The following is a 26,139-nucleotide window of genomic DNA, read 5'->3' on the forward strand; positions in this document are numbered from 1 at the left end:
ATGGACTCTGAAAAACAAACAGGGTTCTAGAGGGGAGGGGGGTGGGAGGATGGGTTAGCCTGGTGGTGGGTATTGAGGAGGGCACATTCTGCATGGAGCACTGGGTGTTATGCACAAACAATGAATCATGGAACACTTCATCTAAAACTAATGATGTAATGTATGGGGATTAACATAAGAATAAAAAAAAAAAAAAGAAAGCTCTTAGAAATACAGGTTGGAGCTCCAAAGTTAGAGTCTACAACTGCCAGAGTTAAAGACTGTGAGATGTCAGTGGCATCTGGACTTACTTATAGATCGTGAGGCACCATCTAAGGACTTTATCAGGCAGTATTCTAAAAAATATTCATCTTGGGCACCTGGGTGGCTCAGTTGGTTAAGCGACTGCCTTCAGCTCAGGTCATGATCCCAGGGTCCTGGGATCGAGTCCCGCATCGGGCTCCCTGCTCTGCGGGGAGCCTGCTTCTCCCTCTCCCACTCCCCCTGCTTGTGTTCCCTCTCTTGCTGTGTCTCTCTCTGTCAAATAAATAAATAAAATCTTTAAAAAATAAAAAATAAAAATAAAAAAAATAAAAAATATTCATCTTTGCATACAATGAGCTAGAGTAACCATCTTAAATCAATGTAACTCTTTACATGCTGGTCATCTAGAAATGAAATCAGAGCAAGTAACGAAATACACTTCTAAGCATGAGGCAACAATCTGGTGCCACAGCAAAAAGTCAAAAAATGCTGAGGTTTCAGGGTTGACCAGCACCTCCTGGGATGATGAGAAATTAGGCATCAGCTAATTCCTGGAAGGTAACAGCATGCCTAGTTTTCAAAGAATTTAAAGTGAGAGTAGGACACTCACAGGGAAATGAATACTAAAAATTAAACTTTTTAATGTTAAAAAAGCTGTGTATTCTCACTTTATACAAAAATACATTTAGATACAAGCGACGAGATAAACCAACCATCACAATACCATCAATCTCCTTATTAATGGAAGTTCACCAATTAAAGCTACAACAGTGTAAGCTCAGACACTGTCAGTGTGCCTAAAATCTCTTCATTCCTTCTCCTGTCTTCCCTCTCTTCCCTTGGCATTTACTGACTGAGTGCCTACTACGGAGCAGGCATGTGGCTATACAGGTAGCAAGCATATGAGGTCCATAGTCTATAAAGGGAGATAGACATTAACCAACCAACCACAAAAATAAATGCCCAACTATACACAAAGAAGTGCTCGACACATACCATACCTATAAACAAGGCTCACAACAGGTGAGGGAGGACTACGGGTACTGCTAAAGCCAGGTAAGAGGCTATGTGAGCTGGGGACACTTACCTAACCATGTTGCAATGAGAACAGCATCAATTCCATCTATTGGCTCACAGATCCGAGCCACGACTGGGTGGATCTGCTGAGCCAGGTAGTACTGGGTATCAATGGTTAAATTGTCCTGTTTCTGTAGCTGCTCAGGTGCATAGGCCCTCTGACTCGCAGTGAGGTTTGACCCATCCTACAAAAGGACACGATATAGGTAAGGTTGTAGGAAATTCAGTCACACATATATGGTTGGCCAAAAAGAGGGACAATAATTCAAACTTTATATATTCAATTCCAAACACCAAGAAGTCCTTTTGACCCACTGGTGAACATTTCATATGTAAGAGTAGGAAGATCAAGGAAAACATGTCACCCACTGTCCCAGAATGTAAATCCAGGATGTGTTGTGTTCTATTTTTTGTTGAAACAGGAAACCAACAAGATGGCATGACTAGATTAAATAATTCCACCTGCCATATCATAGAAGCACACTGAGAAGACTTGCTAAACTATTAGTCTAGTCAGAAAGGCCTTTTAGGAGTGATAAGAAAAAACATGTGTGGTCCTTTTATTGTTAATACAATCCATGCAAAAACTCTAGTCATAATCTCATCTTTAAGGCCCCCAGGGCTCTATTTTCTATGAGAGCTTTATGTATCAAGAAGCAAATGAGCAAGGAGAAAAGAAAGGGGTACGAAATCCACACAGTAGTAACTTATATACAAGATATAATAGACAGGAGTAAAATTAATGAGCTATCCGGGTGGAGTAGCAATGCTCTAGAAGCAAAATATTTGGCACTGGAATGAAGGGCATGCCATTTTGCACTGTTAACATGGCTCTCCTCAAGGAAAGAAAGATGGGTCGGAGAGTATCTTTTCAAAGGTTTCCTCTTAATAAAAATAAAAATTGTGTAATTCTATGTAAGTGGTCCATATACAGCCCTGTGGGTGAGGTCACCATCATCTGTGAATCAAAAAAAGTCATCACACTACTGGACCAACATCTGACAACTCACTCCACTCCTCTTTTCTACAACAACAGAACTTAATATTCAGACTAGTCAATTTTAACTATTCACAGTGCTAAGCTGCTCTGCAAAATAGACAACATGAACCCTATTCTTTCATTCCTGCTACAATCAGCTCCTTCTCAAGTCAGCGTCCAGCACAAAGCTGAGGCTACTTGCACACCACTGTCTTCGGACTGGAGGCAGGGGCCTCTTTCTCTGGCAATGCTCTTGATGGAAACAAACTGGAATGTTTATCAACTAGGTTCTACATAGTCTAGGATATAAGGAAATACTTAGAAAGCAAACCTCGGATTAAAAGACTTGCCAAATAATTTTTTTTTTTCAGGAGTTCACAACACGGTAAAAGAAATTAGGCAGAATTCATCACCTTTAATTGTTGCCCTTTGCGAAGTCTGAATTATTAGATAAGAGTAAGATGACAGCCAATGACAAAGAGTGTGAAACATTCCTGGGCAGCATCTTTACGTGCTACAACTATACTCAGACTGACTTAATTAACTAACACCTGAAACCTGATCAATTTACAGAATTGTATTTTTTTTAAAAAAAACTGGTCTGTCCTTAAGATTACAGCAATACTGAGGGGCACCTGGGTGGCTCAGTCAGTTGAGCATTCGAATCTTGATTTCAACTCAAGTCATGATCTCAGGGTCAGGAGATCGAGCCCTGCATTGGGCTCTGCGCTAGGTGTACAGCCTACTTGAGATTCTCTCTGACCCCCCCTTAAAAAAATAAAGATTATATAGCAATGTTAAGTTTGCCACTTTTTAATGGTGAATAAAAATCAAATTTATACAGGGGTGCCTGGGTGGCTCACTCAGTTAAGCGTCTACCTTTGGCTCAAGTCATGATCTCAGGGTCCTGGGATCGAGTCCCCTGTCGGGCTCCCTGCTCAGCAGGGAATCTTCTCTCTCCCTCTGCCCCTCCCTCTAACTCGTGCTTGCTCACTCACTCTCTCTCAAATAAATAAATAAAACCTTTAAAAAAAATCAAATTTCTACAGGCAATTTTTCTTTAAAGGCATGTGAGTTACTTTCCAATATATCATTAGAAGATGTTCTCACAGTAAGTCAAATTTTTTAAAAAAGCAGTTGAAAATTTCTAAGCATATCCTCAGTTAAGAAAGTTTTTATTTTAAATAACCATATGAAGGACCAGTTTTAACACTGACCCAAACATATTTCTTACGGTATTTAAAAAATCTGAATCCAAACATGACTAAATTCAAAAGAATTGGTAAGACAGGTTTTGCTGTGTTGTGTTGGGAAAACATTCAGGCCGTGACATAAGATATATCCCTCACAGACCTAATTCTAAAACTTAGCAAGATCCCATGGTATATGCAATAACGCGTGGCATACACCTTTAAAACCAGATTAAGAAGCAATGTTGGTCTCCCCCTCCGATTTCTTCCTGCTATCTTCTTCTTTTTTTCTTTTTTTTAACATATAATATATTATTTGTTTCAGAGGTAAAGATCTGTGATTCAACAGTCGTAATGTATGGTGATTAACATAATAAAAAAAATCAAAAACAAAAAAATAAAGTTTTTAGTTGTACAGCATAGGAAAGATAGCCAATGGTATTGTCATAGCTTTGTATGGTGACAGATTATAGCTACACTTGTAGTGTGCATAGCATATCGAATAGACTTGTCAAATCACTATATTGTAAACCTGAAACTAACGTAACACTGCGTATCAACTATATTTCAATTAAAGAAATACTATTCTAAAAAAAAAAAAAAGGGAAGCAATGTTGGCCTTCCTTGAAATGTCTATGTAGTAATTCGTGAACTTCACAAAGTACATACTTCACAGAGACAACCAGGTACAGTCAATTCATTCAAAACTATGTCATCATCTTTAGTAGGAAACTAAGGGAAAAAAGTTATTTAAATGGGTGACAAGTGGGCCCCTTAAAACAATTATGTTAAAGGCATGACTTATGGAAATTATGTCTAATGAAAGTTAAATAATTGAGGATTTAAAACTTAACCAACAAGTGGAACTTGACTTAAGATCTCAGCAAATAATTCACATAGGTTTTACAAGGCGACAAACTACAATATAAATCCGACGCCAAAAACATTACTCTCTGAACTCATCTGAATTTATAGTCAGAGTAAACTATCAGTAGAGTACCACAGTCTAAATATAAATTTCAAACAAAACAGAACCTGTCTAGGAGACATACTATTCGTGGAGGGCACCTTTGCTTAGAGCAGTATAGTTCTCTTTCAAGTATATCATCATACATTTTCAAAAAGATATTCTAAAAATATGGTTTTGTTAAGAAACAGAATAATTTGAGTGCTTAAAAGCAAAAGAGGTAGGGAGCTTTGGCTCACAAACATGCTCAAAGTGGGCCTGACCCACTGCTAGGGAACAGAGGCAAATTAAAGTCCTACAGCTTTTCTTGGGATACAATGAGAAGCATAAACAAAAAGAAACATGAACTGTAGTTTTAATAAGCAAGAAAGTTAAGGCCCAGCACCAGTGGATGGGGAAAATATTGAAAATACATAAAATTTGATTTATTGTACTATATCAGCATCAGCATTTTTGAGCTTCTCTAGCTCAATAAGACCTGGGAAAAAGAAATCATAAGACCCAATATCTAGACATCAACGAACATAACCTTGACTTTTAAATCTATCGATCATACTACCATACATCTCCATTCCAGATTTAGCCAAAACATAACTGTGACTGGATTTCATTATTAGATGTTATTTCATGGAACCTATGTAATTTTTCAAAGCTATATAGCCATCTGCTCCTGTCATTAATAGTCTAAGAGCTTTTCCATGTATGTGAAGTCATAAGTGAAAAAAAACTAGCCTATTTACCAAAATCTTTATTTGCATAATATGAAAATTGTTTTTTTGAGATGAGACTTGTCAGAGGCAATATGCAAAGCACATTAAGGGCTTGAGCGAGTCAGACATTTATGGAAATATTTTCCTGCAGGAATTGGCTTTCTGTAACAGTTCTTAATCAAGGGTAACCCTAGGAGGGAGACAGAGTCAAGTGCTGATTCCTGTCCATGTACTTAAATCATTTGTTACGTACATCATCCACAGTACCGAGCAGATATTAGCAGATAATTTCTAAATTCTAAAAGACTCTATGATTTAAAAACACACTGATTGTAGTTTGACAAAGATCAATCATAATGCAATGAAATTTAAGGCTTATCTAATTTTTTTACTATAATAACAAAATGCAACAATTAATTAAAGTCTTATAACAGACAAATTATGCCTTTTGGTAAGTATACCACACCACAGTAATTTTAAAGAATTTGGAAAGAGGCTGTGACTTTTTTTCTTTTTTCCAAAAGGAAGAGATGAGACCTCTCCTTTGTTCCAACTGGAGTTAAGTGCTTTCAAAGAAAAAAACTGCTCTTGTGTCCCACCCTCTCTCCTCATCCCTGTCAGAGGCACACTACTCTCCAAAGAAACTGGTTAGTGGTTTAAACCTATGTTCCAAAAAGGGTAGAGGTTCCTCAGAGATGCCACATGGAAGAGGAAGAAGGCAAGGAGGTGGGTTCTAGGCCCCCTCCACTCAAAATACAACAAACAAACAAACTGGTGAGATCATTTGTGTTTTCCTCCTAAGGTATGTTTTTGGGGTCTCGCACCCTTCTCCATATTATCAAGCACTTCATATTCTTTTCAAGTAACTCTTTGAACATAAGCTAGGGGAAAATGTATTTACTCTCTTATTCTAAGTATTCATAATAGAATCTGTGGCAAAAGGAATGATGATGGACTGCTGCTGGACATATGACCAAACCTATATACAGTTTCACTGAAGTTAATTTAGGGTTGAAACAGCACCTACTGTTATGCACCTGTCTCACCAAAACAATTTCAGTGAACCAGGACACTGGTCTTAAATATTTTTTGAAAATTTTAATAAAATATGCCATAGCTCTAATGCTTCAAATGTTATAAAAACAACCAAACTAACCCATCTCTTCATACCATCAATTATTTGGAAGACCATTAAATAAGACACTGTGGTGATCTGAGTTTTACTTTGGGTTATGGGGTCCAGGAGTCTTATTAATAGCTTCAGTTTTACCTGACAGATGACATACGACACGGTATCTCCAGCTTTCACCTTTCTGCCCCCTTGAGAATTCATCCAGAGGGCAACATGTACATGAGGTAGGCTTTTTTTATCAGGGTAATCCTGGGGATCCTTTGTCAATGCCTAAAAGAGGAAACAAAAAGCCCCAAACTTTAAATCTCTTCTCACACAGATATACACTAAACACATCTTTCCTAGAATCCTATCTGCCACATAGACATACAAAGAAGAGAAGCTGTATGTAGAAAACAGTGCCGCAGTCTTTAGACATTCCATCCTTAAGGCTCCTCCCTCCTTCACTTACTAACTAATATAACCAGATGCAACTCTGGCAAAAAAGAAATAGAAGTTTATGGGCCATGGCACGTAATACTTGCATATAAAAAAATTAAGACTACAAATTCAGTTTTCTATCAAGCCTTTAGTTTCTCTTAATGTCTGCAATTCCCTCACTGAATTAAGTGGTTAGTAAAGACTGATGGAGATCGGCTACTCTGACTTAATGATCTGTTTCTCGAAGGCTCCTCTATCTTAAATAAATCTCAAAGATACCAGAAATCGGTGGATTTATTCACACTGTCAATTTAAGCTCTACAAAGGCAGAAAGAATGTGTTTCTAAGAGAAAGTAAGCCCCATGAGAGCAGGAACATGTCAGCCTTGCTTGCCGCTGCATTCAGTGCTCAAAACAATTCTTGGCGTACAGTAGCAACCAAATGTTTGCAAAATTATTTCGCTCACTCTGCAATAATTCACTAAGTTCAAGCACTGTAAAGTACTGTGAGATGAGTAAGACAGTCATTAGTCCTAAGTCATCTGCTATTAGTAGATGATTCCTCAATCTGCGAATAAAATCTCTAAAATAAGCCACATGTGCCATAAGGGAGATGTGAACAGTATGAGGGAGAGAGTTTAGAGAGGCAAAGATCACTTCCATCTGAGAGCAGAAATCATAGGAGAAAAAAATTTGAGCTGGCATGTGAAGAAAAAGAGGATTTTAAGAAAAGGTGACAGGAGCAAGAACATTCTGGGCAGAGATAAAAGCAAAAGTTAAAAGCAAGAGGTACCACAAAATACAGTCCATCAGAATGGAATTCAGTATGCACAAAGGGTAGGAGGGAGATATCGAGCTCTGTGGTGGGTTTCAAAAGACAAGAGGAGGGGTGTGTGGGTGGCTCAGTTGTTAAAGCATCTGCCTTCGGCTCAGGTCATGATCCCAGGGTCCTGGGATGGAGCCCCACATCGGGCTCCCTGCTCGGTGGGAAGCCTGCTTCTCCCTCTCCCACTCTCCCTGCTTGTGTTCCTTCTCTCGCTGCCTCATAAACACGAATCAGGGCAGCCACACTGAACTGTGCTACCACTTGTATTCTTCACCACCACACACTCAAGAGTCTCTCTCTCACACACACACATGCCAGTTTCATTAAAGAATGCCCTTCATGGAAGAGCAAACGTTACTAGTTTTTTTAAGCTCCTGACCCTGAACAGAAGGCTAGTATTTTATGTGACAAAATAAGAAGTACGCACAAGGCATGTCTACTGTATACTGAAGAATGAAGGTTGCTCGAGGAAAAGCACTTGTGCGACTCTTCAGAGTTGCAAGCTAAACTAGCTGCCTTGTTCATAGAACAAAATTCTTCCTTGCAAGGATGACAGGCCAGCTACTGCTATTCAAACATGGGTCTCTGGCAGACAATTTCTCAAAAAAGAATGGAGTGCGCCTGCAACTTCAAGAATAACAACCGGCAGGGGCGCCTGGGTGGCTCAGTCGGTTAAGCGGCTGCCTTCGGCTCGGGTCATGATCCCAGAGTGCTGGGATCAAGCCCCACATGGGGCTCCCTGCTCGACGGGAAGCCTGCTTCTCCCTCTCCCACTCCTCCTACCTGTGTTCCCTCTCTCCTGTCTCTCTCTCTGTCAGATAAATAAATAAAATCTTTAAAAAAAAAAAAAATAATAACAACCGGCAGTATGTCTTGCCTACGATAAAATTCAACCTCTCAAGCACAAATTAGAATTTTGGAAAACTTGTTCGCATTTATGTGAGCTTGACAGTTTCTCAATACTTGAAGACATTTCTGATGATATAGGTAGGAATATTTTAAAATATGATTTTTGATAATGAAATGCATCAATATTTGGAAGATCTGTAAAACCCAGGAGACTACCATTTCACAAATGACCAAAGCATTATAATATCATGCATCAGTAAAATATCTACTTCAAGTACAACACAGACCAACAGATTTTCATGTGAGAATATGAAAAGTTCACTGATAAGGTTTTAGATTTCCACATTACAATAATCTTTATGAAAATGCCACTTAGATAATACTGGTGTAGAATCAAAGAAGAAAATATACAAATATCCAGAGGAAGTCCTGAAATATTTCTTTTTCCAACTATGAATCTGTGTGAAAATGGATTTTCTTCCTATACTTCAACCCAAACCACACATCACGACAGACTGGACACTCAAGCAGATATGAGAAGCCAGATGTCTTCTACCAAACTAGACATTACAGAGATTTGCAAAATTTTAAAATGATGTCACTCCTCTGGCTAATTTTTCTTTGTTTTGAAATATATAGCTACTTTTCAAGGAAAAACGTTATTTTTATAATCACATACTGGGTTTATTGCTATTTTTAAATAAGTACATAAATGCTTTAAAAGTTTGTTTTAATTTCTAACAGTAAATATTAACACAGGCCACATAAACAAAAGCTCTTACAGTCCTCAATTATTTTAAGAGTGTGCAAGTGTCCTGCGACCAGGAAATGTGAGAAATGCTGGAGAATAAAGCAGGTCTTCCAACATGGCTGCACATACCCATGTCATGTCCACTTTCTAAATCATACACTCAAGTGCAGGAGAGTGCCTAGGAAATGCTCCAAGTATCTGAATCTCCTCTAACCTGCATTATGCAGAGTCTTGATTGACTTGAACGGGTAATACTGCATAGAAATCTTAATCAATAGAACTCTACTTAAAAAAACCATTATCTTCTTCAATTGACTATACTTTAGAGCAATATTAAGAAATTCTGAATTTCATGTGACATACTTTCCAGTTATTAGATTGGGGCTATTTGGGGATCTTACAAGCTAGTTTTAGAAGGCTTGATTTAAAAAAAAAAATGCTTCCTGGCGGTTAAGGCTCAAGTTAACCAGGGCTATACAAATCAGCTGTGAAGTACTTTGTGTTACTTTATGAAAAATATCTAGGCTAAGATTGCGGTAATTCAGAAAATCACACATGATGTTTTTCAGTTTTAACAACAAGGGTTAAAATCTCTAGAAAGGCAAATCTCACCACTTTACCCCTCCACCCTAGGCTAGCCTCCTATTTTCAATCCCTCCCAAGATCACAAAAATATCCGTAACTACAGATATACAGATATTCTGTCATAAGACCATCCACAACCAGTGACATAGACTCTTCCATTCCACTCTCCTTTGAAAGCGATGAAATGTAAAAACTGAATGGCTCACAAGTTTTAAACATTGCAAGTATTCAGACAGATGTTGATCAAGACACATCACCTTTGACATAAATAACTTGCTGTAAACAGACTTAGGAATAACTATGATATAGATAGTCCTTTCATCAGAATTCACTGCACGTCTGTCAACACTGCAGAAATCCGTTTTCTTCATTTAAAAAAAAAGTATAAAAATATGGGACAGGAAATATCTTTGAAAGACCATTTCCATCTTGTAAACATGGACCATGCTTTGCTTATTCAATTTTATATCCCAGAATGTAGCACTGTGCACACACATTGATGAATGGAAGAGTAGGAAATCAAGTGAATTCTTTTAATATTCACTGAACAACTGTTATTTGCCAGCTACTATGTCAAGGGAAATGGAGAAGAGAAAGACAATAAGTCACAATTTTAGCTCTGCCACAGAGAATGAAGGCACAGCCCTAATCACATTAAGTATTACTATTATTGTTTTGAATAATAATGTCACTATAAATTGATAATTAGTGAAGCTGAATGATGGATACATGGGGATCCATAATACCATTTTCTACGTTTATATATAAGTTTAACAATTTCGATAGTAAAAACCTCAGAATAACAAGATTGCAGACTGTTCACGAGCACTCGGAGACTACCAGTGCGTCCGGGACTCCAGTTTCTTTGCGTACTAGTCATACTGTGTCATCATTCCTATAAGATGACAGTGTGGGCGCAGTGTTCTTCTGCCAATAATGTGGTCATGTTTGTATTCAGCCTTCCAAATTCCTGACTGGAACCCCTTGGGATAGAGGGTCCACATTTCTAAGAAGGTAGATCGTGTCAGGGATACAATCTGTACAACCGATGCAAAAACTGATCAAAGGAAGACTGAAGTCATAACTCCTACTCATGCACATTTCTGAGACAGACCAAACAAAATCTGAAGGGAAATTGCTTTTGAGATGTCACAGGTGATGCCACGCCAATGGATAAACACTGCATCGCTTCAAGTGAAGAGCTAGTGCCAAAACACATGGCCTCGTACAATATTTGCTTCTATTTTTTTGTACTTCCATGTAGAAATGTCTTTTTTTGTGACATTAAAGACATCATGGTTAAGGTGTAGGAAATAAATGACTCACTTAAGAGTAAATACTAATCCTAAGGATATGCATAGAAAATATTCATCTTCTCTAAAAAACAAAGAAATGTAAATTAAATGCAATGGTGAGGCACTGTTTCACATTATGATAGCACTATTTTATTTAAAGATCACCAATGAACTATCACCAATACAAGCAAATCTGTGGTGAACCTGGCACACACATTTTGTTATCAATGGGTATCACCCTTTTACAAAGCAATTTGGCAAGAGCCATCCAGATATTCGCATCTTTTGACTCAAGTAATTCACTTCAAGGAACCTAAACTAAGAAAATAATTCATCCAGGGCGCCTGGGTGGCTCAGTCGTCAAGCGTCTGCCTTCGGCTCAGGTCATGATCCCGGGGTCCTGGGATCGAGTCCCACATCGGGCTCCCTGCTCGACAGGAAGCCTGCTTCTCCCTCTCCCACTCCCCCTGCTTGTGTTCCTGCTCTCGCTATCTCTCTCTCTCTGTCAAATAAATAAATAAAATCTTTAAAAAAAAAAAAAAAAAGAATTCATCCAAAAGCAAAAAGATTAAGATAGAAAGATGTTCAATACAGTTATTTCCAGTATCCAAAATAATGTAAATAATCAAACAGAAATTTTAATGTATCAGTGAAATATAAGATTAACACGATCATTTTTAAGATAATATAGAAATGTGAAACAATCTGTTTATGTCAAATAAAAACAGATTTCAACATAATATATATTGTAATTGCTTCAGTGTAAAAATAAAAAAAATAAAATAAAAAAAAAGAGTAAGGAACCGTGCAAAAATGACAAGCATCACTTTAGCACAGGGGTATCATGAATGAGTCTTAACTCTAAGTCTTCTATTTAATGTCATCATTAGATTCTTTTTCATTAAAATTCCTTTTTTGTATCAGCTTTGACAACGAAATCTATTTATCACAAAATGGGTAAAATGGTATTCGCGAAATTAGCTTCTGAATATGTATGGGTACTCTTTTTAAATGGGGGGAAAAAAGGAAATCGGCAACCTAACATCTTATATTACACAGCACTTTGGAAACCAAGGTTTTATTTTTCAAATTAGGTAAGGAAAAATATTCCTCATTTTCAACAACTAAGACTGTCCATAAAGTCTAAATTACATAGTTGAAAAAGATAATAAAAGCACAAGTGCTCTGGTTACAAAGAAAATGCTATTGCCATCTTAATTCTAAAGAAGTATCTATGTCCAAAAAAAGCATTCTGATTACAGTACCTCTAAGGATCACATTCTGTGAAAATCACACACACACACACACACACACACACTCTCTCTCTCTCTCTCTCTCTCTCTGTCTCCATCTTTCTCTAAGCTTACAGGCCTGTCCTCCCAAACAACTATAAATGAGGAGGACTATGGAGAAGGTAATATTCTCTAGTCCCCTAAACATCAACTACATCGCTCCATAGAATCTCTGGAAATGAGGCTTCCAACAAGTAAGAAATGCAGAGAGAAGGCCCCTGTGGCTGACAGGGCAGCACCAGTGGCTGGAAGAGGAAGAGTGGTATGCTAACGCTCCATCCGTGAGTTAGTTGTTAAGCAGCTTTCATCACCAGCTAGAATTTATTTCGGTTGCAAGGATGAGGTGGTTCTTCAACTAGCTGAAGGAGGCGAAAAACACATGGCAGCAGCTGGGCTCAGCAATAAATGCTACATTTACCTTGTTAATTTCAAACTGGCTCACTGGGACACTGCCATTTAGCACATTTTCTCCAATTTCTATTAACCTCTTCTGAATGTTTTCCACTATAGTGTCTCGGCTTTGATCAGAAAGAATCTGGCCAATGACAAAGCTGCAAAGGAAGAGAGGGATTCATTTTTTTAATATTATACTTTATTAATAAAGGAGAGAAAAGGAAGATAAATGCCATTAGATTAACATGTGGACAAGAGCTGTACTGAAAGCTAACATGAGGGTGAATGTCCAAAAGGCCGTTACTATTTGTTTTTTAACATTAACTCTACCAAAGGTTTACCAACCTTGGAATGTCAGGTTTGCCCTTAAACATACAGACCATTTTCTAATGCAGCAGCTAATGCTTCATACAAAATGTGGACAGAGAAAGGTATGTGTTCCATCCACAACTGTATATATGCAATTACAAAATTCACAAGCAGTTATACTCTACTCATAGGTTAAAATTTAAAAGACAAAAATTTCTCTTTCCCCATAAAGCACCAAGATACTACCTCTGATACCACCAAGCTGAGATGACCATTAGCTAGGTAAGCAGAAATATAGTTCTTTATGCAAATTTTTTAAAACCCAAAGATTTCAAATTTCTTTCTTCAGCTTCATTATATTCCTCAGTGTTCTCCAACCTTATGCTATCCCTGAAAAACTTACTATTCTACTGGACCCCCTCAAAAAACAAGGGAAAAAAGAAAAAGAAAAGGAGTAAGGAAGCCAATATTTTATCCATTTCTGAGAAAATGCAGAGTGAGGGTTTGACAGCTGCATTATAATTTGTCAGAAAAAGAACCCTGACAAAAACATTTGTATAGCTTTAATTACTAATACATTTCTAACTCAGAGAAATTTACTTCCATTATGATGCATCTTTTCTTAGAAAACACAAAGCTGAAGAGAACACTCTAATCGACAGTCTATACAAAGTAGTTTCATCTTTGGGTACATTTGGGGGCAATGAAGCATTTCAAACTTCATTTCATAAAAGGCTAACAGTGACCTATAGTCAGATGATCAACTTTGCCTAATCAAGAGTGGTTTTGCAGAAGCAACAATTGCTCAAGCTCCCAACTTGAAAGCAAGAGGACTGGAAAACAAGTAAAAAGTGTGAATATTTGGCAATATTAAAATTAATTTAAATTTTGCTTTAAAGAAAAAAATTCTTCTATTTTCAGAATTGGGCAGGTTCATCAGACAGGAATATCTAAAATGATGGTACATTAAATACCTAAGGATTCAGGCTTTTCTAAATGGATGCTTTATAAATTAATGTGACCCTTTAAAAAAAAAAAAAACAGGCCTTAGTATCACAATTTCCAGTCTCAGATGCAAAGCTAAAGGATCAGCCATGACATTTATTATTTGAGGTACTTATGTATTTGAAAACTAGCTCTTAAATTAATCTAAGATTAGTAAGAATCTTATTTTTTTTCTTTTTCCTAGAGATTCATAAGAATCTTTACACACAAATGATATGGATGGGAACAAAGTCTCAGTCCATGGTCCACTATGAATCCCAGAATATTTAAGCTACAACACGGGAACACCTTAACAATTATGTTCCTAAAGAGGCTCTACAATGATTCAGGAACACAACACAAGGCACTTTCTAATAAGAATATGAAAGCAAAACAAAACAGACACAAGCCAACATCAACGAAACTAACTCTGTAGGGAGCTAAAATGTGAAGGTTCACCCTCACTGTGAGTTACAACTCCTAAGATGTATCTTACAGCAAGTACCTCTTACTGAGCAAATTTAGCTTTTGCTAAGTTTTAATCTACCTGAGAAATTCCACTCCAAATAAGTGAGAAGCATTAATATGTAACAACAACAATAACAAAAGAAGTTGTGTCCCTTGGGCTTGGCAGAATCACAGATCTTCTCCATGTCATTAATACTCCAAGTTTTTACAGACAAACAAAAAAAGCAAAAATGAAAGCTGAACTCACTTTCCAGTTTCTTTAGCAAGATCACACCAATCTCTTCTAACTATATCTAACCCTTTCAGCTCCTGTTTGGTGGAGTAATTCCCATCTGACGTTGGCTCAACAACCAGAGCACCATACTTCTTTTTCTTCAGCAGTAGCAGAGACTTGAAAACACCATCAATGTCTATTTCAAGCAGTTTGTACAACTTGTTCACTTCACTTTTTACCTGTGAAAATTTCAAGCATTAATACTAGCTTCTCAAACATCTACCAGGGAGAAGATGAACATGCTACAAACTTCCAAGAGTTAATCTAAACAGAACTTGAATTCACACAAGATTGGAATGCATTTACTCAGGTGATACACAAAACATTATTATGTTGAGTATGATGCAAAATCACGGAAAGAGCACAGGGACAAAAACAGATTGAAAAAAAAAAACACAGTAATATAAATATATCATCCCATTCAACCAAAGGACAGAATTGGCAGGTCTGCCCCAGGAAATTTACAAAAATTATGAAATAGTCTTTTTGAATCTAAAAACTAAATGCTTATATACTTACCTCCAAACTACTGGATTAGAGATTAGATAGTCTAACAAGTAGATACATGGCTAGAAATAAGTAAAACTTTGACTATTAAAATAATGTCTAAGGGGCGCCTGGGTGGCTCAGTTGGTTGAGTGTCTGACTCTTGGTTTCGGCTCAGGTCATGATCTTAGGGTCGTGGGATGGAGCTCCATATCAGGCTCTGCACTCAGTGCAAGAGTGTGCTTGAGATTCTCTCTCTCTCCCCCCCCCCCTTCTGCCCCTCCCAAGATTCATAAGAATCTTTACACTCTCAAATAAATAATCTCTCAAAATAAAAATAATATATCTCTCTCAAATAAATAAATAAAATCTTTGAAAAAATATCTAAGATCTCCCTGTACCTCCCAAAGCACCTTACATATAAGGAAATACCTATATTTTGAAGAAAAAATGACCAGTCACGTTAAGCATCTGTCTTGGGCTCAGGTCATGATCCCGGGGGTCCTGGGATCGAGCCCTGAGTCAGGCTCCCTGCTCTGCGGGGAGTCTGCTTCTCCCTCTCCCCTTCCCCACCCCCCGCCCCCGCTCGTGCTATTCCCCCCCAAATAAATAAATAAAATCTTTTAAAAATAAAATATGGTCATATTTATACTTATCACATTATCACTTATCACATTTCTTTATTGATAGGATCAAGGCACAGCCAATCACCTCTAGGGAAAATACACAGCTTTTTGAAGTCTAAGATGAGGACAATAGGCCAGGCCTGTTCTCAGGTGAAGCCTACAGGTCATATTTCACACATATTAGTGGAGAAAGGCAGGAAGCTGTTACTTTGTAAGATGTTATCTTAGTTCTAGTTTATTGGGATAAGATCTTAACATAGCCAGTACTCAAGAAACACTTGCTAATTGTAAACTGCAATTAGGAAGCAACAAATGATTACTTTTAAATCATAAATGTGTGTACATGTATGTAGATAGGTGTTTATCCATATCAGCGTATAAAACCCATCTGAATACTACTAGAGATATATTTCTCCTCATGCATGATAATGTGATAAGTATAAATATGACCATATTTTATTTTTAAAAGATTTTATTTATTTATTTGGGGGGGAATAGCACGAGTGGGGGCGGGGGGTCGGGAAGGGGAGAGGGAGAGGGATAAGCAGACTCCCCGCAGAGCAGGGAGCCTGACTCAGGGCTCGATCCCAGGACCCCCGGGATCATGACCTGAGCCCAAGACAGATGCTTAACGACTGAGCCACCCAGGTGTTCCCATATTTTAAATTTAAATTAAATTTTTTTTTGCTTTCTTCTTTTATCAGAAAGTAGACACAGGGTATATCACAGGATGTGAAGCAGTGTGAACCCCCTGGCAAGACCAAAGCAGCAGCCAGAGTCAAAGATACCACTGTAGCCAGGCTTAAGCCCAACATCACCGAAGTGTGAGAACATCACTGTCACCAGCCTTAGAAACAAGATGAAAACATCTCACACTGTTTTCAAAGTAAAAATGTATTTATCATTTAAGGAAAAAATACTCTCTTTTGAATTTTACCCTTAAAAACAAACAACTGGAGTAGAGGTTAAGAAAAATAAGAGGATGAGGAAATGAGAAGCACTGCTTATTATTTTCAGAAGCACACATGTACACATACATGAATTTATAAAGTTCCATGTTAAAAGAGAATTCACAGAAGTAGGTAAAACAGATAATTTCATCAAATTATCTCACCTTGTTTCCCAATTTATATACTTCTTCCAGATCAGTGCTGTTGGTGTTTATCATAATTGAATCTGTATCTCCATAAATAACTTCAAGATTCATCTAATAAAAAACAAAAATTATAAAATTTAACAACAAAAACAGTGATCATCATATACAATGAAACTCAAGATTTTCTATGCTGCAGAAATTACAGGTTCCGTTGATTTTTCAAGAGTTTATGTTTATTCTTATCCATATTGTCAGAGGAGTACAATCAAAGATTAAGCTCCAATAAATGAGAAAGGAAAGCCACTGTCACATTAAGAAAATCTAGCTAATTTTCTTAAAACAAATAGCAGAGTGGCAGGGGAAATGTCTAGTTTTCAACTGAAACAAACTGTGGAACTGAATAATATAAAGGAGGATAAGAAACTAGGAAAGGGGTGTCTATACTTATCCACTGTACCATTAAGCTTAGTGGTCATGGCAATTTATAAAGCAGAAACATAATGCATTTTTAAAATTCAGGGGCACAAATTCATATGAAATTCTTCACAGTTTCAAACAGTATTCAGTAGAATATGAAGAATGCCAAAAAAAAAAAAAAAATCAATCATAACAAACAACACTAGAGCACATACAGTATAAAGGCCTGGAAGTAAACTCTAATTAGCACTGTTCCTAATTTGCTTGAAACCTCACATATAGGCTTCAAGCAGCGGCTAGATCATATCAGTGTTAGTAAAAGAAAAAAGCTATAATCCATTAGGAGGGATTATAAACGTAAACTAGCCATCCTAAGAAGCCATTTCCAGTCTGTTTGGGTTACAATTTTCCTTGAATACAAAAACGTCACGAGGTATGATATTTAAGAGTCATTGTATAATGAAAATGCTCAGCATTACCTTCTGTACCATCTCCTTTGTATGCATCAAAATCTAAATGAAAGAAAAAGTCAAGATTAATGCATTACATAGTTACAAAACCATAAACATAAGTACATAGAGACAGATAACCCAATGACTGGTCATACATTTTAAAGCTCTTCATGGTTTTCTAACTACAACCCTCAAAATAACAGTAATATCAACATAATCTAAAAGTAAGTTGGCCTCTACATTGATCCTTAGCCAGAGATATGTAAGTAGCTCTACATTAATATCTATTTAAGGGCGCCTGGGTGGCTCAGTTGGTTAAGCGACTGCCTTCGGCTCAGGTCATGATCCTGGAGTCCCTGGATCGAGTCCCGCATCGGGCTCCCTGCTCAGTGGGGAGTCTGCTTCTCCCTCTGACCCTCCCCCTTCTCACGTGCTCTCTCTCATTCTCTCTCTCAAATAAATAAATAAAATCTTTAAAAAAAAAAAAATATCTATTTAAGATTTATGTAAAGATCTATTTTTAATAAACATGCGTAATAAAAACATCCCTTTATTATATGGCAAAAAGGCAAACTCTTCTCATTACTAGTATTTAAAATAACTGCATGGCTGAAAAACAAAAGCTTAACAGAGCATTTCAAATCTGGCAATTCTTACCCATGGTATTCAAAATCTTAAAAAGTGAAAAAAATATATATGCAGTAGATTTAAATTTCTTCTCAAGACTGTAGATTTCCTGAAGGCAGAGAGTAGACCTTCACATATTCTCTGGAGCTAGCCCAGTGCCCAGTACAAAGGTGGGGCTCAATAAATATTCAGTGAATGGAGACAAACATCTAGATAATATGTGTAGACAGGACTGCCCCTAGACCCATATAGCCACAGACAGGAGACATGTATTACAGAGCCCTGTAAATCCTGAACTTAGATTATCTTTTACATCTACCCCTTACTTTCCACTTCCACTGCTTCCTCTCCTTTATTACAGTCTCCTCATTTTGTTCAGGCATTCGCTGTCCTATGTTCTCAGAGAAGAAAGCCCTTCCCTTGTCCTGGGGGTGGTGAGTGGTGGTGAATATGGATTAGGGCAATCGATTTTTTTTTTAAAGATTTACTTATTTATTTATTTGAGAAAGAGAGAGAGAGAGAACAAGCAGAGGGAAGAGGGAGAGGGAGAGGGAGAGGGAGAAGCAGGCTCCCCGTGGAGCAGGGAGCCCAATGCGGGGCTCGTTCCCAGGACCCTGGGATCATGACCTGAGCCAAAGGCAGATGCTAACCAACTGAGCCACCCCAATCAATGGTTTTAATAGTGGCTGTAGACTGGAATCACCTGGGGAATCTTTAAAAAAAAAATACCAATACCGGCCCCGGCAATTTTTTGAAAAAGCTCTCCAGATATTTATGTTGCAGGCAGGGCTAAGGACCAATGGCCCAAGACAATCATGACAATGCCATTCTGAAAACGGTTTTCAGTTGACAGTCTGTCCCCTTCCCAACTAGACCACAAGCTCCTGGAGGCCAGAGCACATGTTTGTGCCTAACTCCAGGCTTCACATGTGACAGGTGCTCAAAAAGCCATTTGTTAGTTGACTGATGGGTCTTATAGTAATCCCAATTACTTTCCTGAAATTCAGTTAACTCCTAAAAAACATTCACTCTCCCCCCTTCATCTTCACTTTTAAACATCTCAATTGTAGGGAAATGCATTGTGGGAGACTATCTGACAATTCCTTCGGGAAGAGGGCAATAATGAGATCAACCAAGTTAATCACAGTGAGGACAGAACTACTCATCACAAGTCCTCCTCACCCTCCCCCCTTCCACCCCACCAGGCTTCACCTTCCTCATCACAACAGACAACTCCACAAGGTAACCATTACTAAGTAAAATACCTCAGACGCAGCCTGTCAACCTTTCACTGCAACTCAGCAATATGCAGGAACCAATTTCCTCTACTCTTCTTTCACACCATGAACGAAACCTTATGTCACCCTTGAGTGTACCTCCAATGTGTACTGGCAACAATCAGCTTTCAGATCTACCACCCGTCTCTATTCTCTCCCGCCACCAACTCACAATCATTTCCACACACAACCTGAGGGCTGCTACCAAAATGATTTTCTCTTTGACAGCAGAAACCTGGTGTTGGATCTTTTGCACAAAAATGGTAGAAAATGAAGCAAAACATAAAGACTATACTGCAACTGCTTTTTGCCACCTAATATTTTATCTTACAGATTATTTCCTATCTACACACACAGAGCTGCCTTATTCTTTTTTAATGGCTATACAGTATTCCATTGTGAATCGATCATGATATATTTAACCAGTGTTATAGTAATAAACATGTAGGTTGTTTCTGATCTTTGCCTTTAAAACCACACTTCAACAAATAATCCATATACATAAACTGCCAGTAACAAGATTGAACTCCTATAAGAAGACTTATTGGGTTAAAGGTTATATGGGTTCAAATTTCTTACAAATATAGCCAAATAGCTCTCCACAGAGGTTATACCAATTTCTGAGGATAGTTTTATCACCATCTTTCCAGGTAGCTGATGACTATGCTCCATTTCAGGTTCAAGGGCCTCACCACAGCGCGTAAACTCTTCAGTCCATTCTACAGGCGACAATCCACAACCAGGCTGACCCTGACCTCTCACGCTTCTTCACTGAGCACTTCTACATGGTGGGTACCATAGTGCCCTGTCCAGACCAATGCTTACCCAAGTGTTAATGAGCAGGATCACCTGAAAGCCACCCTTGATTCAAATTGCTCACTGGGGAGGGCTCAGCTGTTAGATACCCTGTGGGCTAACAAATTGTTAGTATGTAGCAGAGGGCCTGGTGCACAGGAGCTATTAACGATTATTTGTAAAATGCTGAACGAATAATCCTAAAAAGTGGGCAGTATTACAAACCCCATTTTATAGATGAGTAAAATTAGGCCCTGTGATTTTACCCAAAATAACAGAACTAGTCAAGAGCTTGATCTAGAAGCTGGACCTTATGTCTCATTTTCTTTTCAGAATGTTTCACTGCCTTGTTAAAAAGCCCGTACCACATGACTATTCTGCAAGCCAATAGTCAAAAACTTATACTTCACAGGTATTTTCCCCATTAAGGAAATGCATTTTTAAAAGAAGTCACAGGTATCAAGAAAAGTCTACTGGACACATGGTACAGTGATTACAAGATGTCCGTTCATAAGTTCACTTCAAATTGACAAGCCTAATATTAAAGCTACCCATTCTGACAGAAAATCATTTTATAAGTGCCAACAGCTAGAAAACAGGGCTATAAAGGCTTGCTAAATTCATTAATAAGGCAGTCTGCAGTTATCTGATTTCACAGCAACACCTGCATATTTATCTACTCATTACCAATTGGATGATGGAATTTTTTCAAGCACATTTCAAAAATCTGCCAACTTCAAGTGTAAAAAAATAAACTTTGTGGTTAATTTTTCCCTTAACAAAGTACAGCTGTTGAGAATAATTGTTCAAGATCTTACCCTGTAATGTCAACTGCAGCAGAACAAAGAGTATTTAATTAGCAAATCTATCCAGTAATTCAACACCTATTATATAAAATGCCTTCGTGATTTTATTCAGGATAATTTGCTAAGAGGGTTATTACTGACATTCAGATGGAATTTAAAATTCCTACGCAAGTCGAGTCATAATAGCAGTAATGATCTCCCCAATCAGGAGATTCGGTGTCACACAAGGCTCTCTTGCAATGCAGCAGCCGATTTCCTGACTTCTTAATTCCTGGGCTCAGCTCAGTGAGAGCCCTTCGTGCCGATATTTCAGTCAGCAATACATCTTTAATGGGACTCTATTAAAATAACTAGAACAAAAATGACTCTTTTTTTTTGGTTAAAAAGAATGACAGCACTGCCATCATATCAATCATTGCAGGCTTTGCAGAACAGTGCCGTTAGGGGAAAAGAGGAGGGGGAAACAGGAAAGGAGTGGGGTTGGGGGTGGGGAGAGCAATAATTAAAATAATACGAAAAAGTGTTTTAACCCCAATCTGAGCCTCTGAAGGCTGGTGGAGGGTGGTGGGGACTAAAAGGAAATGTAAAGTGTATTTTAAAAAACTCTTTCCTAAAGAAAATAATGTATTCAGGAATACACCCACAATGAGGTTTACTAATAAGCAGAAAGAGCATGTTTCTGATGCCGGGTTTAACAGCGGCTGTGACCTAAGACCAACTTCTACTGACGTGTATATTTACAGCTTCTCCTGCCAAGGCCAGGATAAAGCTGGGGTCCTTACTTTTTGTCATGACAGAATACAGGTGTCTGTCAATGCATTTAAAGGTTAGGAAATGGTTTTAAACACTATTATAGACTAAAACTGTGCTTATTAATACTAAATAAAAGTGAGAAAACACCAATTTTCCATGGTTGAAAAAAAAAGTTTCAAGCTCCTTTTCCAAAAGCACAGGTCTATTACAGTGACATCTACTAACAACAAGAAAGCCACTTTGATGATCTATGATGGCAGACGATGCGGATACTAAACACAACAGAAATCCTACAAGTTAAGAAAATGTTGGGTAAGGTCAAATCCTAAACAAATAATGCATCAACAGAATGACAACTGAAATCTCAATGGCTTTAGGATTCTTCTGTTACCAATGACATAAAATTAGAATTAAACTCAAAAGTTTTCTTTAAAAAATACATTAGCATAACAGGGGTAGCAAAATGAATGGTTCTGAAGGATAGGGAAGAGAAAAGTAGAAGAAATATAAATATTATGATATTTGGTAATCCAACCATTATCTAAGCTTTCCTAGTCCCAATTTCAGCAGTTTCCAAGCAGGACTCTGTGTTACTCAGTTCTCCCACTTGGCAAACATTTATTTCATCCTCATTACATTCGACTGCCTTTTTCTTATTTTCCTATCCCCTGTTATTCTTAGGTGTGTGTCTTCTCTATAAGATGTTCAAGGAGCATAGACTATGGATTTAATAAGCACCCTACTTTCGTCCTCTACCATTTAACATTCCTGTCTGGGTTCCTTACTGCCTTTAAACCTGAGTTTTACCTTCTTTAAAACTGGGGAAAAAGTACCACCCAGGTCCCTGAGATACGTGGGAATAAAAAGAACTCTATGCTGAAAATGCAGATAGCAAAGATAAAACATTATACAAATTTGAGTTTAAAGAAAAGTCAGGAGTCTGAAATATGAGTACTGGTTTAAACTGCCAATTAGTAGCTCAGTGATTTGCGAACCATCTGGGTTCCCTCTCTAGATCTTAGCATCCTCATTTAAAAAATGAAGAGGCTGGGATTCCTCCCCAGATCTAAAAATCTAGAATCCAAGTTTGACATGTAGAAACACCTCTATCCTTCTATCTGGTTGTTTTGTCTTTCAACCACATTCATTTCTTTAGTATTAGGAAAAGGAGGCACTAATACGTCCAACAAAGACCATCAGCATTACAAGAATATATATCTGTATTCAAGGTTACTTTTCAAGAGCTATGTGGTTGTAAAATAACTAGAAATATGTAGGCTCTCACAAGTTGTCTGCATATAGCTTAATGCACTTAATATAAGTGAGTGGGTATATTTACCATACAGAAAACATTCGACACCCTCTGTTGAGATCTCCCCCTCCCCCAGGAGAATACATACACATCATCTACATATATACATCAGGACTTCTCAACCTCAGCACTATTGACATTTTAAGCCAGAGAACTTTTGTCATGGGGGGCTGTCCCTGGCCTCTACCCACTAGATGCCAGTAGCATGCATGCACACACATGGACTCTTCAGCTATGACAGCCAAAATGGTCTCCAGATATCGCCAAATGTTTCCTGAGGGACAAAACTGCCCCTGGTTGAGAATCAGGGATATACTGAGGACAGCATTTTCTTTCTCCAAGTGCATATTTCCACTGTCTGTCCCATAAGAATTCCTTCTAAACCCCATCCATCTCCTCCAAACCCTCCCTGGCTCCAAACAGGATAAATGGCCCCTCCAAGAGCCTCAAACTAAAATAAAGGGCTGACTTCCTTTCTAATCCAGTGAGCTAACAAGTCTCACATGAGATTCTTCCTGCCCACGTGTTCTCCCTCCTTCAAGTCCTCACCACTCAGTCTACCTGTCTCCAGCATCACTATTTCAAACCATTCTTCACACTTTGCCAGTGTTCTTTCTAAAACATACTCTTTGCAATGAAATTCAAATCCCTTAGCTTATATAGTTGAGGCCTACCATACCTTCGAATGCTTCCCACATGCACCCTTCAATCCAGCTTTCCTGAAATATTTTGATTTCAGTGAACAAGCCATGCTCTTTTCTTGCTTCTGTGCTTTTCACATGCTGTTTCCCCACAGTGGTCCAAAGTGTGGGTTCAGAAGTTAGGCTGTGTGATGGTTAGTTTTATGTGTCAACTGGGCTGGGCTAATGATATCCAGTTATTTGGTCAGACACCAGTCTAGACGGTGTTGTGAAGGTATTCTTGTTTTTGTTTTGACATGAGACCAGCATTTAAATCAGTAGACTTTGAGTAAAGCAGATTATCCTCATCATAATGTGGGTGGACCTCACCTAATCATTTGAAGGTCTTAAGAGAGAAAGGAATGAAGTCCCCCCCCCAAGGAAACTGCAGACTCATGTGCTATGTGTTTGAGTCTTCAGCCTGTTGACCAGCCCTCCTGAGATTTCAGTCTTGCCAGCCCCTAGAATCCCATGAGCCAATTCCTTAAAATCAATCAATCCATCAATCTCTCTCTTTCCACCTCCCCTCTATACACACACACCCCAAATTGGTTCTGTTTCTCTGGAGAACCCTGACTGATACAGACTACCTAAGTTCAAAGTGTAACAGCACTGCTTACAAGCTGTGTGACCTCAGGCACACAATATAACCTCTCTGTGCCCCCAACACCTGACTGTAAAATAGAGATGATAACCACACCTTCCTTACAATAGGGCTGTGAACATTAAATGTAATACATGTAAATTCTTTTCTATAGTCCCTGGTACATAAGTGCTCATAAATGTTAGCTAGTATTATTACTTAACGTCTACTTATTCTACAAGGAACTTTACACCATCAGAACAACCTCCCTGGCCTTCCCAGCTAAATGGTATTAACGAATACATTAGTCCAATGTAGCCCTCAAAGTACTCTGTGTATACCAGAGCACATCACTCTATTACAAAGGTAAGTAAGACACTATTAGCAAATCATAAGCAGAGATCATGTCTTAGCTATTAAACCTGACACAATGCCTGGCACATAGGATTTACTGAATTACTTCAATAAACATATATTTTTTAAGTTCTGATAAAAGGAAGCAAACCCAAGTGGTCCAACATAAGAAGAGCAAAGTCCTAGACTGATAAGTGCACCTCCACAACAAAAGGACCTGAAAGCAGTTGCAGAAAGCGGCTATTAAACCCACACACAGCATGCATTTAAAAGCTAGCTCTTTCCATGCAAGAAGCGAAGAGCGAATCAGTTTTAACCCCACCTTCAGGCACAATGCATGTTAGATAAACAAATATTCACTCAAGAGAAATGAATGTCTACCCCAGTGATAAAGGCCCATTAATTATAAACTTGACTGAAAGTGTAACTCTCCCATACGGCTCATTTCCAGATAAACTGATTTTGTTTTAAATCCATAATTTACAACCTAGACCTTCTGATAGCTCATGTGTAAAGAATATAAAACACGCTGAATAAACAAAGCTTTCTGATAGGTGTCTCCTCCCTAACAGATACACTGAGTGATATTTATGAGTATCTCTCAATTACTGCCCTAAAATGTGTCAAGGCTCTAATTTTGACTTAAAAACTTAAAATACTACAATCTATGGCTTCTAATATGTTAAATGAGAAGTGAACTTCTCCCTTGTCTTCTAATTCCTTGCCCCGAAGATTTATCTTGTGCATTTTTCTTAAAAATCCACCTTACATTTTGACTTTTAAAAAACTGTTTTCACCTTTAAAGAAATCTTCCTTTCACAACATTCTTACACTCTATTCCTCCTCCACTCCAACCTCCAGCTCAGAAACTCACGTCCCCTGTGTTTCACTTGAACTTCTGGGCATTATTGCCATACTTGGCACAGGACCCTGGAGAGCTTGTAGAGCTGGCTTTAAAGCACCCTTGAGCCAAATCTACTCACCGACACAAGAGTTCAAGTATGTGCCTACACTCTTAAATACTAAATTTCCAAAAAATACCCAAACCCTAAGACACCAAGACTGAAACCAGAGCAGGAGATATTAACCTAAGGTCAAGAAATGTGAACATCCCTGAAACTGTAAGGAAAAA

The 26,139-nt window shown here is 38.1% G+C and overlaps 1 protein-coding gene across 2 annotated transcripts in view; it reads right to left on the reverse strand.

Moving 5' to 3' along the window:
* Positions 1-26,139, reverse strand: part of POLA1 (DNA polymerase alpha 1, catalytic subunit) — a 293,805-nt gene that overhangs the window by 159,426 nt on the left and 108,240 nt on the right. For both annotated transcript variants that reach the window (XM_081809030.1, XM_081809031.1), the window contains exons 27-32: positions 17,848-17,880; positions 16,970-17,062; positions 14,717-14,922; positions 12,734-12,866; positions 6,437-6,568; positions 1,331-1,505 (exon numbers count right to left, since the gene is read on the reverse strand). In XM_081809030.1, coding sequence (XP_081665156.1) covers positions 1,331-1,505; positions 6,437-6,568; positions 12,734-12,866; positions 14,717-14,922; positions 16,970-17,062; positions 17,848-17,880 — 772 coding nt within the window. The remainder of the gene's footprint in view (positions 1-1,330; positions 1,506-6,436; positions 6,569-12,733; positions 12,867-14,716; positions 14,923-16,969; positions 17,063-17,847; positions 17,881-26,139) is intronic.

This window comes from Leptonychotes weddellii, chromosome X (assembly GCF_054177405.1).
Source record: "Leptonychotes weddellii isolate Sample4059 chromosome X, ASM5417740v2, whole genome shotgun sequence".
NCBI lineage: Eukaryota > Metazoa > Chordata > Mammalia > Carnivora > Phocidae > Leptonychotes > Leptonychotes weddellii.